General features: G+C 38.7%; 1 protein-coding gene across 1 annotated transcript; it reads right to left on the bottom strand.

Annotated features, from left to right (window-relative positions):
• Positions 1–6,924: 6,924 nt before the first annotated feature.
• Positions 6,925–8,580, bottom strand: LOC145797723 (putative mitochondrial protein AtMg00860). Its single transcript, XM_082885135.1, has 2 exons — positions 8,481–8,580; positions 6,925–7,298 (listed from the first exon to the last, which is right to left on the bottom strand). The coding sequence occupies exons 1-2, from the start codon at positions 8,578–8,580 to the stop codon at positions 6,925–6,927; spliced, it is 474 nt and encodes a 157-aa protein (XP_082741261.1).
• Between the last annotated feature and the right edge of the window lie 9,108 nt (positions 8,581–17,688).

The raw sequence follows: 17,688 nt of genomic DNA, 5'->3' as shown, positions 1-17,688 counted from the left end.
TACCTAAATTCTGTTTTCCCATGACATACAAAAAATGAATAGATAACATACATTTTAGCAAGAGGATCCTCTTTATTATAGATACAACTTCAAAATAAGAGGAACAACAAAATGGTGTTCTCCTTTTGGAACATACCATGCCAATACAAAAATGGTATTCTTGATCAAAATCTAAATAACAAACACCTCCAAATGTCTACCTCTCAAACCAACAAGTTTACACAATGTCAATCCGCCTCTAAATAATTTTTAACTTTATACAATATCACTCATTTTCAACGTTTGTCAACGATAAAATCAAAAATAGTGTAAATTCTGCCCTCGAGATTGCCACTCTTTCAACACTCATTAATCAAAGAAGTGCACGTTTAGTTTACACAATAATAAATACAAAATCATTAGAGAGATAAGAAAAACTTAAGCTTAAAAAAATGTAGACCTGTAAAAAGGGAGTCAATATTATCATTCGCTTCTAGTCTTCATCCACTTGTAAAATACAGAAAATAGCCAATATGATTGTGGGTGTTGATTTTTAACCACACAACCAAACGGGAAACTTAGCTGGAGCGCACCGACAGAATATATTAAGCCCGAACAACCTGTCATAGAAAGATAAGAATTCGGCGGTGATTCGTCCACTCAGGGGCACTCCGACGATCAAGTTAGTAATCAAATATCTCTCAAAGATGGCAAACTGTGCTTAACTCACAAGAAATAACTTACTGCTTCCAGTATATCACACATACATGAAACCCCACGGGGGTGCCTTGCTTTTATAGCCAGCACTGACCTGATCCTTGTAGAAGCCTCACTTCAGTGAACTCAGGCTCAATGCTCATCATGGACTCTTAGCTAGATAGGGATAAACTCCCTAAGAGCTTTATCTTTATCTAGAGTGAGATCCTCCCCTATTCTAGGACTCCTGTCCTTTATCTACTCATCTCAAATTCCGGTACCTCTGCAAATAACGTCGGCCTAGCTGAGATCACCTCGGTGCATGACTAGGCCATGTGGTACCGAGGCTGACACTTCGGCGTCACCTTGGCCACGTGTTGTCATTCACAAAATATGTCCCCACAACTGCCTCCTAGGTTCTATTACCTCAGCATCCTGAGGTGATGGAACCTGCATTGCTTATTCATATATTATGTTGGATAAATTTCGTTCTTTCCTTTGACTGAGATCTTGACTCGTCGGTTTCAAGTACCCAGGATTCAACTACCCATTCTTTACAATGATCAAGAACCAAGAGTCAAGTTCTTTTAATATCTCAACCGAGATCTCTAATCTTGCCGAGGTTACCGCTGCATTAATCAAGAACTCCAAGAGTTTTGACTACGCATGAGCTGTTACATACGGTTTTCTCAACCGTTTCCTCCATGCGTCCGTTCCTCATTGGTCCGTACCTTACACGCGCTATCAAGTTGCGTCGCTTCTGCACACGCCGCTTGACAAGCACGTCGTCCGAGGCATTTAATTACGTTTTGCTGCCTTTTTTTGTTTTGACAAAACTCCTTTCTCTTTCTTCATCTCTTCACTTCTTATTCTCTTGTTTTCACTCTGCTAGAGTTTTCTCTCTCTAAAACAAAACCCCAAGCCACCATTATCGTTTCTTCGAGCTTCCTGCAACTGCTCCGTCCACCGCCTCTGGTTAAAGCATTCATCGTCCTGTTCTACTCGTAGTCACCGTCCAACTCCAGCGAACCTCAAACCGATGTCCTCGGCCACAATCGGTAAATTTCTAATTTCTTGTTTTTGAATCTTGAATCTGTGTAGTGCTTCAAAGAATGCCAATCATGTTTTGCTTGAGATATTTGCGCACTGTTTTTCACACACTCACTCAATGATTTTAAATTTTGGTTGTGCATATCTATTTTCTGTTTCAATCTTGGTTTCTGAATTTTCTCATATTTGATTCCTTCTTGGCTCTGAACTTCGTTCCATTTCTATTTGCTTTGTCTGTTTTCCAGATTCTTGCTCTTGATTCTTATTTCTACATAGACCTAGGTTTGAGATTTGATTTAGAACCTTGTGCTTTATGAAAAATCAAAATGAACTCCCCTTAGATATTCTAAAACCCTTGCACTAGTGCCTGTTTAGGTTTTAGCCAAGGTCTTCAAACCCATTTTAACCATTTTTCTCCAGAATGTAGTACCACTTATACCAAGCGGACATAATGGGTATGTTTAGGTGGAAGGTGGACACCCTGGGTAAGCTAGATTATTTTAGTCAAGAATTCTCTATCCCAGCCGATGTCCAGATCAGGTTGGCTGGGGAGAAGGACTCCATAATGCCTGTTGGCGATTCCATGCCCTTTCCCGTGGTTACTTTCATCGAATGTGGGCTTAGGTTTCCTTTAGACATTCTTTTTAGGGAAATCCTTCACTATTACAAACTCAACCCTATGAAATTAGCCATCAATTCATATAGGGTTATCAACGGAATAATCGAACTAGCACATCAAGAAAAGGCTAGGATTACGTTAGCCGACATCCAGTTTTGTTATACAATGTGTGGCCTAAAGTCTGAAAAAAGCTACATCTATGTCACGACCCAAACCCGCCCTGTAGGTTTAGTGTCGTACTCGGTCAGTAACCATTGGATTACCGAAGGCCTTAACAAAATAACATGAAATTAGGGGCTACAGAAGCAATAAACAGAAATATACATAGCCCATTGAGTTGTGAAGACATACATAAGACAGATATTCCTAAACTTTAATAAAGACAAGTCACTCAATGTATTTTGCATGTAAACAGAAATTTATCAATAAACAAAACAAAAGAACCATAGTCTTAAATACAAAAACATGGCCACGGGACTTGACATGATCCGGAACCTTCTCGGGAGGTACAAAGGGTGGCTGACAAACACAAAACCCTTCAAGTATCATCTTAAGCCTGGTCGTGCGCTTGGTCACCTACATACAGAATATAAATAGTGAGTGGGAGCCTAGTGAATAATAACAAAGTAAAGGATTTTAATGAATGATGTCCATCATAGAGTCAGAAATTAGAGTTTATATAAGAAACAGAGTCTTATGCATATTCAGATTTCAAATAAGAAACAGATTCATATACTCATTCATATTCATTTTCAAAGTTTATACGTTTCACATCATAGTACATGGCACATCCATTAGTGTTAACAAATCCGATGACCCATAAAGGGACAGCCGTGAAGGCATTTTGATGACCTATAAGGGAACAACTATAAGGCATTCCGATGACTCGTGTGCACAGAGACGTTTCCGATGACCCATAAATGGATGGCCGTAAAGGTATTCCGATGACCCATAAAGGGACTTGATGACGCATAAAGGGATACAAAATATCACATGATGCTATGGATGCCACGAGTATAGTTTAGAAACTTGAACGATCATTTATTCACACAAAACATAGCATTTCTTAAAACTAATCATCAGAAAATAATCAAAGTCTAACATAACTTTACAGGGTTATTACTCACAAATAACAGATGGCTCCAAACAGACGAATAGAGTAGGCAATTCAAATATCTTGCGGCGCGTGACCTACACAGGTACAAAATGAATACATACTGAATTACACACCCGGAAACATTTACTTTGTTATTTCTTATCTTGGTATGTCTCTACTTTTATCCTCATTATTGTGACTTAATCATGGCCTAGGAATGCCTAGGATAGAATGAGGATACAAAAATGCACTTGAAAACATTTAATAAAACTTGCTGAAAACAGGGTCCTCGCTCGAGCGCAAATTCCTATGCTCGAGCGGACATGCAAAATGTGAGTGGTCGCTCAAGCGGTTTGTAAACTTTTGCAAAAGTGTTGGTTGCTTGATATTTCCGCTCGATGCTCGCTCGACGCTTGCTCGAGCGTGAGAGACATGCCCTTGCTCGAGCGCAATTTTTGTCGCTCGAGCGGCTTACAAAACAAAAGAACTTCTAGGAGCATGAATTTCATGCTCGAGTGGACTTCTGGTCGCTCGAGCGGAAGCACAGGCACTTAGAGTGGTCGTTCGAGCGTAGATTCCTTCGCTCAAGCATAGGAGTAGAATTCTGGAATTTCCAAATTTGCTCCCAAGTTCAAAACTCAATTTCAAATCCTTCAAAACACATCATTTTGGACCAAAACTTAGTACAACATTGTGAAACTTATAGTACATGATGAATTACAAACTATTTTGCAAAATCAAGCCCAAAAGCTATGCCTATTGTAGTAAACAAAACTTGAAACTTAGATAACATAACTTGCATGTAATGACATGAATTCCCACCTTCTAAAACATGATCAAATGAGTCATCAAGTTCAAAAACAAGTTGAATTCTTTGAACCAAACTAAGATATGAACATGCATGTGAGAATTCTTGTAAAAACAACTTCAAAACTTCATGATATGCACATGCATGTATGATTTGAGCTACAATTCTTTAATCCTAGCTCATTCTCATATTAATCCACCTCATTTACTTGAATTCTTACAAAAACTAACTCAATTACACAACTAAGGGTTGGACTTCTTACCTTAGATGCTCAACTATGGTCTCTCTAGAGTTATTTGGTTAAAATTCCTAGCCAAATCTCCAAATTCCCGATCAACTCTTATGTTGAAGCCACTCTTTTGTTAGTCTCTCTCTCTCTCTCTCTCTCTACACGTTTGAACTCAATCAAGAGGAGCTGGGAGTGCAAAAAGTGTATATGAGGTGTTGAGGTGGCCTTATATAGGTTCGGCTAATGACCTAATTACTTTGTTGATCAACTAGTCATTTGGGCATTAATTTATTCTAATTTAATCGTTCTGAATTGAATTTCAATTAAACCTACCACAAAATTCTACAAATTCCAAATAACACATAAATCAAGTCAATTTCTGAATCGAAAGCCGATAAAGCTTTCAATTCGCAAACCGAAATGGAAACATGAACAGATTTTCCTAGGAGGGACAGATAAAAGTAAATAATGCATCACACATGCAATTAATTTAGGATTTGATCTCAATAACTTATTAGACATATTAAATATGGATTAACGTTAATCATGGGTCGGGGTTGCTACAGTTTTCCCCCTTTAAAGAGTTTGGTCCTCCAAGCTCGAATTACCTTCATTTTGGAAGACTACCAGGTCCAAAGGAAACAGTTCGGGGTATTTTTTCATCATATCTTCCTCTGTCTCCCAAGTTGCATAGGTTCCTCCATGATTCTTCCAAATGACTTTTACCAATGGAATTTCCCTGTTTCTCAATCTCTTGATTCTTCGGTTAACAATCTTATTGGTCTCTCTTCGTACGTATAGTTATCTTTTAAGAGCACATAAGTTGGTTCTATCACATGGAGTGGATCTCGTAAGTAATCTCGAAGAATTGAAAAATGAAAGACATTGTGCATGTTTTCCATCATCGGAGGTAAGGCTACCCGGTATGTTACTGAATTGATCTTCTCAAGAATTTCATATGGCCCGATGTATCTCGGTGCCAACTTGCCTTTTACTCCAAACCGCGTTTTCCCTTTCATAGGAGTTACTTTTATGAACACATGATCCCCGACTTCATATTCTCTATCTCTCCTGCGGACATCTGCATAACTCTTTTCGCAGCTTTGTGCGGTTTTCAATCTTTGTCGAATCAATTTCACATTTTCAGTGGTTTTCTGCACAAGTTCTGGGCCCAACAATGGTTTGTCACCTACTTCAGCCCAACAGATAGGAGAACGACATTTCCTTCCATACAGAGCTTCATAAGGAGCCATTCAAATACTTGAATGATAGTTGTTATTGTATACAAACTTGGCTAATGGAAGGTAAGTCTCCCAATTCCCTTGGAAATCCAACACACACATCCGCAGCATATCTTCCAAAGTCTGATTGGTTCTTTCGAATTGACCATCTGTCTGTGGATGGTAGGCACTACTCAATCGTAATTCGGTTCCCAAAGCTTGTTGCAAACTCTGCCAGAATCTTGATGTAAACTTCGAATCTCTGTTAGATATAATAGATACTGGTACACCATGTAATCGCACAATTTCATTCACATACATGTTAGCTACCTTGTCCGCATTACAAATAGTTTTAACAGGCAGAAAATAGACAGATTTAGTCAAACGATCAACAATTACCTAGATAGAATCCATACCTCGAAGAGAGCGAGGTACTCCCACAATAAAGTCCATCGTGATATGTTCACACTTCCATTCCGGTATTGGAAGCAGTTGAAGTAATCCAGCGGGTCGTTGATGCTCAGCTTTAACTTGTTGGCAATGCAAGCATCTAGCTACAAAGTCTGCAATACACTTTTTCATTCCTGGCCACCAGAAGTTCTGTTTTAAGTCATGATACATCTTTGTGTTTCCCGGATGCATAGCAAACTTAGAATTGTGAGCTTCAATCATAACACGTTTTCTTAAATCACAACAATCTGGTACACAAAGGCGATTTTGAAATTTCAACACATTATTGTCAAGCACAAATCCCGGCCTCGGTTTTGAGTCAATTTCATCTATAATCTTTTTCAAAAATGCATCTTGCTGTTGCCTGTCTCTTATCTCTTCAATAATTACGGGTTGAGTAGTAATAGCAGCTAGAATTCCACCCTATTCATGCAAAACCACTTCAATTTCATTCTTTTCCAAGTCACATAATAATTCTCCCCGACCGGTGAGCAAACACGACAAATTCGCAATAGACTTTTGGCTCAATGCATCCTCAATAGTATTTGCTTTCCCTGGATGGTACAAAATTTGTAAATCATAGTCCCTGATCAACTCTAATCATCTCCTCTGTCTCATGTTCAGCTCTTTTTGGGTGAAGAAATATTTTAAGCTTTTATGATCAGTGTATACTTCACAAATCACTTCATATAGATAATAGCGCCAAATTTTTAAAGCAAAAATTACAGCGGCTAATTCAACGTCATGGGTTGGATAGTTCTTTTCATGAGGGCGGAGTTACCGAGAAACATAAGCAATCAGTTTCCCATTTTGCATTAACACACACCCCAAACCCTTGTAGGAAGCATCATTGTAAATTCGAAACCCATCAATACCATTAGGCAAAGTCAAAATTGGTGCAGTTATTAATCTGGTCTTCAACTCTTGGAAAGCGGTCTCTCTTTGATCAGTCCAATCAAATGATGTAGCTTTCTGTGTCAATTGAGTGAGCGGTAGAGCAAGTTTGGAAAAATCTTTTACAAATTTGCGATAATAGCCTGCAAGCCCTAGAAAACTTCGAACTTCTGTTACATTTGTCAGTTTGGGCCAGTTTACAATAGCTTCAATTTTTTGTGGGTCAACGGAGATACCGTCCTTGTTGATTACATGTCCTAAGAATGCCATATTGTCAAGCCAAAATTCACATTTGGAGAATTTTGCATTTAATTTATTTTCCCTTAGGGTCTGTAAGGCAATTCTTAGATAATTCTCATGTTCTTCCCTGCTTTTAGAATAAATCAATATATCATCGATAAACACAACAATAAACTCATCAAGGAATTGTTTGAACACTCTGTTCATTAAGTCCATGAATGCCGCAGGTGCATTAGTTACCCCAAATGGCATGACTAGGAATTCATAATATCTAGTTTTGAATGTAGTTTTCTCTACATTTTCTACCTTGACCTTTAACTGGTGATACCTGGATCTAAGGTCAATTTTAGAAAACATTTAGGCTCCTTGAAGTTGATCAAACAGGTCATCTATTCGGGGTAATGGGTACTTGTTCTTGACAGTTACTTTATTCAACTCACGGTAATCAATAGGTAGCCTTAAGGACCCGTCTTTCTTTTTGACAAATAACACTGGAGCACTCCAAGGTGAAGTGCTTGGATGAATAAACTTCTTGTCTAGCAGTTCTTGAAGTTGAGTTTTTTATTCTTTCTGTTTAGAAGTGGATATTCTATAAGGAGTCATAGAGATAGGTTGTGTTTCAGGTATTACATCAATAGTAAACTCAATTTCCCTACCAATTAAATCCTCGGGTAGGTCAGTAGAAAATACATTAGGAAATTCATGGACTATGGGTATTGTTCCCACTTTAGTACCATCCGAAGGCTTTTCTAACACACAACACAAGTAGCCCCGACAACCCTTTCTTAATAATTTTTGGGCTTTCATAAATGAAATCAAGTATGGTAGAGGAACTACCCCGTTTCTAGTAAAAACAAATTCAGGCATACCAGGTGGTCTAAACACAATAGATTTACTTGTACAGTCAATGGTGGCACAGTATTTAGTCAACAAATCCATACCCAGAATACAATCAAAGTGATTAATGCTTAGGGGCAGCAAATCAACATACAATGTCATTTCACCAATTACAATATCACACGCTGGATACATATAAGCACATATCATAGAACCCCTAGTCGGTGTAGACACAGATAGTAAACAATTCATAGGTTCTAACGGTCTAGTTAATTTTTGAGAAAAAGCATGTGATACAAATGAATATGTGCAACCAGAATCAATCCGCACATAAGCATTCTGAGCACAAATAGAAATTATACCTGACAACACAGATTCGGTGTTCTGTACATCACCAGACAGAATAGCAAATACTGGACCATGCTTTAAGGTTTCCTTCATGGTGTTAGCTTTTGTGTTCATTCTTGATGCCGAGGTGGATCCGACTGAACTTGTTACGGGGTGATTGGTATTTTCGAGCCTGATAGGACAATCTCTCATTATATGGCCAGTTTTACCACAACTGAAATAGGCACCTGATACTCGATAACAAGTCCCCTTGTGTTTCTTACCATATTCTGAGCAAGTCGGCACAGATCAACTACTTTAGGTTGAGCTACTGTAAGATCCCATATTTTGCTTCTTTGAGAATGACCGACCTCTTTTGAAATTAGACCCTGATCTTTTGCCCCACCATTCACTTGTTGGGACAAGAGCTTGTTTCTTTTCTGCCAAAATGGTTTCCGCTATCAATGCCCTATCCAGCACATTTACATACGTAGGTAGGTTAAGGACTCCTACTCGATCTAATATGTCTAAATCCAATCCACCCTCAAATTTGCGGGCTTCTTATAGTCCGTGTCCACCATGTGAGGAGCAAATCTAGCTAACTTAGTGAACTTAGCCTCGTACTCAGCTACGAACATTCTGCCTTGAAATTTTGAAACCTTTCGGTCCCGAAAACACTACTGAAAATACTTGTCATAGAAGATTACATTAAATTGAGCCCATGTCATGTTCTCATTACTACTCCGAACTAGCAACCACCATTTACAGGCTTCATCTTTTAAGGTATAGGTGGCCAAAAGAACCCTTTGAGTCTCAGAGCAGGGAAAGACCTCGAATAATTTTTCTATCTCAAGTAGCCATGTTTTTGCCTTGAATGGCTCAATGTCACCTAGGAAAGTTGGTGGTTTCATTTTCATGAACTTCTGAGTCAAGTTGATAATGTCACTGTTGTCTGGTTCAACTTGTACCGGCGGAGGCGGATGAGGCAAAGGTTGTTGCCTTTGTTGTTGCATTATTGCCTCGGTCAGAGCTATAAGCATCTGTTCCATTCTGCTCATTCAAGCTTCGGATGATTCAGCTGTTCCATCACTTCTTGTATTTTCCATTTGCTATAGGTAAATGGAACATTATAAACATAGGCAAATAGTCCTTTTACAACATTCAAATCGTTTGTTTCCATATCTTGTGGTTATAATCAGATTTAGTTTTCACTTTCAATGAACAGACACTTATACATGCAGATAGAATGCCCCTACTTCTTACTAGGACATCCTAAGCTCATATGGACTCGTGTGTGCGGTAGAACACGTGCTTTGATACCACTCTGTCACAGCTCAAACCCGCCCCTATAGGTTTAGCATCGTAACCGGCCAGTAACCCTTGGATTACCGAAGCCCTCTTAACAAAATAACATGAAATTAGGGGCTGCGGAAGCAATAAACAGAAACATACATAGTTCATTGAGCTGTGAAGACATACATGATGCAGATATTTTTAAACTTTAATAAAGACACGTGTAATGTGAAAAGATATAATTGATACACATCACTCCATGTATTTTACATATAAACAGAAATTTGTCCATAAACAAAACAAAAGAACCAAAGTCTTAAATACAAAAACATGGCCACAGGACTTGACATGATCCAGAACCTCCTCGGGAGGCACAAAGGGTGGCTGACAAACACAAAACCCTTCAGGCATCATCTTAAGCCTGGTCGTACGCCTGGTCATCTACATATAAAATATAAATAGTGAGCGGGGGCCCAGTGAATAACAACAAAGTAAAGGGTTTTAATGAATGATGTCCATCACAGAGTCAGAAATTAGAGGTTATATCAGAAACAGAGTCTTATGCATATTCAGATTTCAAATTAGAAATAGATTCATATACTTGTTCATATTCATTTTCAATGTTCATACATTTCACGTCATAGTATGTGGTGTATCCATTAGCGTTAACAAATCCGATGACCCATAAAGGGACAGTCGTGAAGGCATTCTGATGACCCATAAGGGGACAAGTATAAGGCATTCCGATGACTCGTATGCACAGAGACGTTTTCGATGACCCATAAAAGGACGACTGTAAAAGCATTTTGATGACCCATAAAGGGACCTGATGACCCATGAAGGGACCAGATGACTCGTAAAGGGACGTAAAATATCACATGATGCTATGGATGCCATGAGTACAGTTCAGAAACTTGGACGATCATTCATTCGCACAAAACATAGCATTTCGGAAAACTAATCATGTCGTATCATCAGAAAATAATCAAAGTCTAACATAACTTTACAGAGTTATTACTCACAAATAACAGATGGCTCCAAACAGACGAATAGAGTAGGCAATTCAAATATCTTGCGGCGCGTGACCTACACAGGTAGAAAATGAATACATACTGAATTACACACCTGGAAACATTTACTTTGTTCTTTCTTATCTTGGTGTGTCTCTACTTTTATCCTCATTATTGTGACTTAATCATGGCCTAGGAGTGCCTAGGATGGAATGAGGATGCAAAAATGCACTTGAAAACACTTAACAAAACTTCCTGAAAAAAGGGTCCTCGCTCGAGCGCAACTTTCTACGCTCGAGCGGACATGCAAAGTGTGAGTGGTTGCTTGAGCGGTCTGTAAACTTTTGCAAAAGTGCTAGTTGCTTGATATTTCCGCTTGATGCTTGCTCGACGCACGCTCGAGCGTGAGAGACATGCCCTTGCTCGAGCGGCCTGCAAAACAAAAGAACTTCTGGGAGTATGAATTTCATGCTCTAGGGGACTTCTGGTCGCTCGAGCGGAAGCACACGCACTCAGAGTGGTCGCTTGAGTGTAGATTTCCTCGCTCAAGCGTAGGAGCAGAATTCTAGAATTTCCAGATTTGCTCCCAAGTTCAAAACTCAATTTCAAATCCTTCAAAACACATCCTTTTGGACCAAAACTTAGTAAAACATTGAGAAACTCATTGTACATGATGAATTACAAACTATTTTGCAAAATCAAGCCCAAAAGCTATGCCAATTGTAATAAACAAAACTTGAAACTTAGATAACATGACTTGCATGTAATGACATGAATTCCCACCTTCCAAAACATGATCAAATGAGTCATTAAGCTCAAAAACAAGTTGAATTCTTTGAACCAAACTAAGATATGAACATGCATATGAGAATTCTTGTAAAAACAACTTCAAAACTTCATGATATGCATATGCATGTATGATTTGAGCTACAATTCTTTAATCCTAGCTCATTCTCATGTTAATCCACATCCTTTACTTGAATTCTTACAAAAACTAACACAATTACACAATTAAGGGTTGGACTTCTTACCTTAGATGCTCAACTATGGTCTCTCTAGAGTTATTTGGTTGAAATTCCTAGCCAAATCTCCAAATTCCCGATCAACTCTTATGTTGAAGCCACTCTTCTCTTAGTCTCTCTCTCTCTCTACACGTTTGAACTCAATCAAGAGGAAATGGGAGTGAAAAAAGTGTATATGAGGTGTTGAGGTGGCCTCATATAGGTTCGGCTAATGGCCTAATTACTTTGTTGATCAACTAGTCAATTGGGTATTAATTTATTTTAATTTAATCATTCCGAATCGAATTTCAATTAAACCTACCACAAAATTCTACAAATTTCAAATAACACATAAATCAAGTCAATTTCTGAATCGAAAGCTGATAAGGCTTTTAATTCGCAAACTAAAATGGAAACATGAACAGATCTTCTTACGAGGGACAGATAAAAATACAATAATGCATCACACATGCAATTAATTCAGGATTTGATCTCAATAACTTATTACACATATTAAATCATGGATTAACGTTAATCATGGGTTGGGGTTGTTACAGTATTCCCCCCTTAAAGAGTTTGGTCCTCCAAACTCGAATTAGCTTCATTTTAGAAGACTACCAGGTCCAAAGGAAATAGTTCAGGGTATCTTTTCATTATATCTTCCTCTATCTCCCAAGTTGCATAGGTTCCTCAATGACTCTGCCAATTGACTTTTACCAATGGAATTTCCCTGTTTCTTAATCTCTTGATTCTTCGGTTTACAATTTGTATTGGCCTTTCCTCGTACGTATAGTTATCTTTAAGGAGCACATGAGTTAGTCCTATCACATGGAGTGGATCTTGTAAGTAATCTCAAAGCATTAAAACATGAAAGGCGTTGTGTATGTTTTCCATCACCGGAGGTAAGGCTACCTGGTATGTTATTGAATTGATCTTCTCAAGAATTTCATATGGTCCGATGTATCTCGGTACTAACTTGCCTTTTACCCCAAACCGCATTTTCCTTTTCACAGGAGTTACTTTTATGAACACATGATCCCCGACTTCATATTCTCTATCTCTCCTGCGGACATCTGCATAACTCTTTTGGCGGCTTTGTGCGGTTTTCAATCTCTGTCAAATCAATTGCATGTTTTCAGTGGTTTCTTGCACAAGTTCTGGGCCCAACAATGGTTTGTCACCAACTTCAGCCCAACAGATAGGAGAATGACATTTCGTTCCAAACAGAGCTTCATAAGGAGCCATTCAAATACTTGAATGATAGCTGTTATTGTATACAAACTCGGCTAATGGAAGGTAAGTCTCCCAATTCCCTTAGAAATCCAACGCACACACCTGCAGCATATCTTCCAAAGTCTGATTAGATCTTTCGGATTGACCGTCTGTCTATGGATGGTAGGCACTACTCAGTCGCAACTCGGTTCCCAAAGCCTGTTGCAAACTCTGCCAGAATCTTGATGTAAACTTCGAACCTCTGTTAGATATAATAGATACTGGTACACCATGTAGTCTCACAATTTAATTCACATACATGTTAGCTACCTTGCCCGCATTATAAATAGTTTTAACAGACAGAAAATGGACAGATTTAGTCAAACGATCAACAATTACCCAGATAGAATCCATACCTCGAGGAGAGCGAGGAAATCCCACAATAAAGTCCATCGTGATATGTTCACACTTCTATTCCGGTATTGGAAGCGGTTGAAGTAATCCAGCGGGTCGTTGATGTTCAGCTTTAACTTGTTGGCAATACAAGCATCTAGCCACAAAGTCTGCAATACACTTTTTCATTCTCGGCCACCAGAAGTTCTGTTTTAAGTCATGATACATCTTTGTGTTTCCCGGATGTATAGTAAACTTAGAATTGTGAGCTTCAGTCATAACACGTTTTCTTAAATCATAACAATCTGGTACACAAAGGCGATTTTGAAATTTCAACACATTATTGTCAAGCACAAATCTCGGCCTCGGTTTTGAGTCAATTTCATCCACAATCTTTTTCAAAAATGCATCTTGCTGTTGCCTGTCTCTTATCTCTTCAATAATTACGGGTTGAGCAGAAATAGCAGCTAGAATTCCACCCTATTCGTGCAAAACCACTTTAATTTCATTCTTTTCCAAGTCACATAATAATTCTCTCCGATCGGTGAGCAAACACGACAAATTCCCAATAGACTTCTGGCTCAATGCATCCTCAACAGTATTTGTTTTCCCTGGATGGTACAAAATTTGTAAATCATAGTCCCTGATCAACTCTAACCATCTCCTCTGTCTCATGTTCAGCTTTTTTTGGGTGAAGAAATATTTTAAGCTTTTATGATCTGTGTATACTTCACAAGTCACTACATATAGATAATGGCGCCAAATTTTTAAAGCAAAAATTACAGCGGCTAATTCAACGTCATGGGTCGGATAGTTCTTTTCATGAGGGCGGCGTTGCTGAGAAGCATAAGTAATCAGTTTCCCATTTTGCATTAACACACACCCCAAACCCTTGTAGGAAGCATCATTGTAAATTCGAAACCCATCAGTACCATTAGGCAAAGTCAAAATTGGTGCAGTTATTAATCTGATCTTCAACTCTTGGAAAGTGGCCTATCTTTGATCAGTCCAATCAAATGATGTAGCTTTCTACGTCAATTGAGTGAGCGGTAGAGCAAGTTTGGAAAAATCTTTTACAAATCTGCGATAATAGCCTGCAAACCGTGGAAAACTTTGAACTTCTGTTACACTTGTTGGTCTGGGCCAGTTTACAATAGCTTCAATTTTCTGTGGGTCAACGGAGATACCGTCCTAGTTGATGACATGTCCCAAGAATGCCACATTGTCAAGCCAAAATTCATATTTGGAGAATTTTGCATATAATTTATTTTCCCTTAGGGTCTGTAAGGCAATTCTTAGATGATTCTCATGTTCTTCCCTGCTTTTAGAATAAACCAATATATCATCAATAAACACAACAATAAACTCATCAAGGAATTGTTTGAACACTCTGTTCATTAAGTCCATGAATGCCGCAGGTGCATTCGTTACCCCAAATGGCATGACTACGAATTTATAATGCCCATATCTAATTTTGCATGCAGTTTTCTCTACATCTTCTACCTTGACCTTTAACTGGTGATACCCGGATCTAAGGTCAATTTTAGAAAACACTTGGGCTCCTTGAAGTTGATCAAATAGGTCATCTATTCGGGGTAATGGGTACTTGTTCTTGACAGTTACTTTATTCAACTCACGGTAATCAATACATAGCCTTAAGGACCCGTCTTTCTTTTTGACAAATAACTTTGGAGCACCCTAAGATGAAGTGCTTGGACGAATAAACTTCTTGTCTAGCAGTTTTTGAAGTTAAGTTTTTAATTCTTTCTGTTTAGAAGTGGACATTTTATAAGGAGTCATAGAGATAGGTTGTGTTCCAGGTATTACATCAATAGTAAACTCAATTTCCCTACCAATTAAATCCTAGGGTAGGTCAGTAGGAAATACATCAGGAAATTCATGGACTATGGGTATTGTTCCCACTTTAGTACCATCCGAAGGCTCGGCCAACACACAACACAAGTAGCCCCGACAACCCTTTCTTAATAATTTTTTGACTTTCATAAATGAAATCAAGTAGAGGTGAGGAACTACCTCGTTTCCAGTAAAAACAAATTCAGGCATACCAGGTGGTCTAAACACAATAGATTTACTTGCAAAGTCAATGGTGGCACAGTATTTAGTCAATAAATCCATACCCAGAATACAATCAAAGTGATCAATGCTTAGGGGCAGCAAATCAACATACAATGTCATTTCACCAAATACAATATCACACGCTGGATACACATAAGCACATATCATAAAACCCCCAAATAGTAAACAGTTCATAGGTTTTAATGGTCTAGTTAATTTTCGAGAAAAAACATGTGATACAAATGAATGCATGGAACCTGAATCAATCAACACATAAGCATTCTGAGCACAGATAGAAATTATACCTGACACCACAGATTCGGTGTTCTGTACATCACCAGGCACAAGTGCAAATACTTGACCCTGCTTTAAGGTTTCCTTTCTAGTGTTAGCTTTTGTGTTCATTCTTGATGCCGAGGCAGATCCGGCTGAACTTGTTACGGGGTGATTGGTATTTTCGAGCCTGATCGGACATTCTCACATCATATGGTTGGTTTTACCACACCTGAAATAGCCACCTAATGCTCGATAACAAGTCCCCTTGTGTTTCCTACCACATTCTGAGCAAGTCGGTACAGATCCACTACTTTGGGTTGAGCTACTGTAAGATCCCATATTTTGCTTCTTTGAGAATGACCGACCTCTTTTGAAATTAGACCCCGATCTTTTGCCCCACCATTCACTTGTTGGGACAAGAGCTTGTTTCTTTGCTACCAAAATGGCTTCTGCTATGAATGCCGTATCCAGCACATTTACATACGCAGGTAGGTTAAGGACTCCTACTCGATGTAATATGTCTAAATCCAATCCACCCTCAAATTTGCGAGCTTTCTTATAGTTCGTGTCCACCATGTGAGGAGAAAATCTAGCTACCTTAGTGAACTTAGCCTCATACTCAGCTACGGACATTCTGCCTTGCTTGAGTTCTAGAAATTTTGAAACCTTTCGGTCCCGAAAACACTGCGGAAAATACTTGTCATAGAAGATTACATTAAATTGAGCCCATGTCATGTTCTCATTACTACTCTGAACTAGCAACCACCATCTACAGGCTTCATCTTTTAAGGTATAGGTGGCCAAAAGAACCTTTTGAGTCTCAGAGCAGGGAAAGACCTCAAATAATTTTTCCATCTTAAGTAGCCATGTTTTTGCCTTGAACGGCTCAATGTCACCTAGGGAAGTTGGTGGTTTCATTTTCATGAACTTCTGAGTCAAGTTGATAATGTCATTGCTGTCTGGTTCAACTTGTACCGGCAAAGGCGGAGGAGGCAAAGGTTGTTGCCTCTATTGTTGCATTATTGCCTCGGTCAGAGCTGCAAGCATCTGTTCCATTCTGTTCATTCGGGCTTCGGATGATTCAGCTATTCCATCACTTCTTGTATTTTCCATTTGCTATAGGTAAACGGAACAATATAAACATAGGGAAATAGTCCTTTTACAACATTCAAATCATTTGTTTCCATATCTTGTGGTTTTAATCAGATTTAGTTTTCACTTTCTATGAACACACACTTATACATGCAGATGGCATGCCCTTACTTCTTACTAGGACATCCTAAGCTCATATGGACTTGTGTGTGCGGTAGAACACGTGCTTTGATACCACTCTGTCACGGCTCAAACCCGCCCCTATAGGCTTAGTGTTGTAACCGACCAGTAACCCTTGGATTACCGAAGGCCTTTTAACAAAATAACATGAAATTAGGGGCTGCGGAAGCAATAAACAGAAATATACATGGTCCATTGAGCTGTGAAGACATACATGAGGCAGATATTTTTAAACTTTAATAAAGACACGTGTGATGTGAAAAGATATAATTGATACACATCACTCCATGTATTTTACATATAAACAGAAATTTGTCCATAAACAAAACAAAAGAACCAAAGTCTTAAATACAAAAACATGGCCACAGGACTTGACATGATTCGGAACCTTCTCGGGAGGCACAAAGGGTGGCTGAAAAACACAAAACCTTTCAAGCATCATCTTAAGCCTGGTCGTGCGCCTGGTCACCTACATATAAAATATAAATAGTGAGTGGAAGCCTAGTGAATAATAACAAAGTAAAAGGTTTTAATGAATGATGTCCATCATGGAGTCAGAAATTAGAGCTTATATCAGAAATAGAGTCTTATGCATATTAAGATTTCAAATCAGTGTAGACACCCCATTTTTGACCGACCTTAATTCTCAGACGTCATCGATTGAGCGCTCGGTGATAGTGCATGTTGTGCTCTTTTGGAGTTTCCGGAGT

The sequence above is a fragment of the Camellia sinensis genome, chromosome 8 (genome assembly GCF_055761805.1).
Source record: "Camellia sinensis isolate YWXY chromosome 8, ASM5576180v1, whole genome shotgun sequence".
Taxonomy (NCBI): Eukaryota; Viridiplantae; Streptophyta; class Magnoliopsida; order Ericales; family Theaceae; genus Camellia; species Camellia sinensis.
Note: the sequence above shows the minus strand (reverse complement) of the source record. Positions and strands in the feature narration are given on the sequence as shown.

Bases quoted from the DNA above. Each gene is read 5' to 3' on its own strand.
- LOC145797723 (XM_082885135.1), bottom strand. From the start codon at position 8,580: ATGAACACAAAAGCTAACACCATGAAGGAAACCTTAAAGCATGGTCCA. The intron at 7,299-8,480 runs GTATAATTTCTA...TGGCATTCTTAG, and splicing joins CACCGAATCTGTGTTGTCAG to GACATGTAATCAACAAGGAC.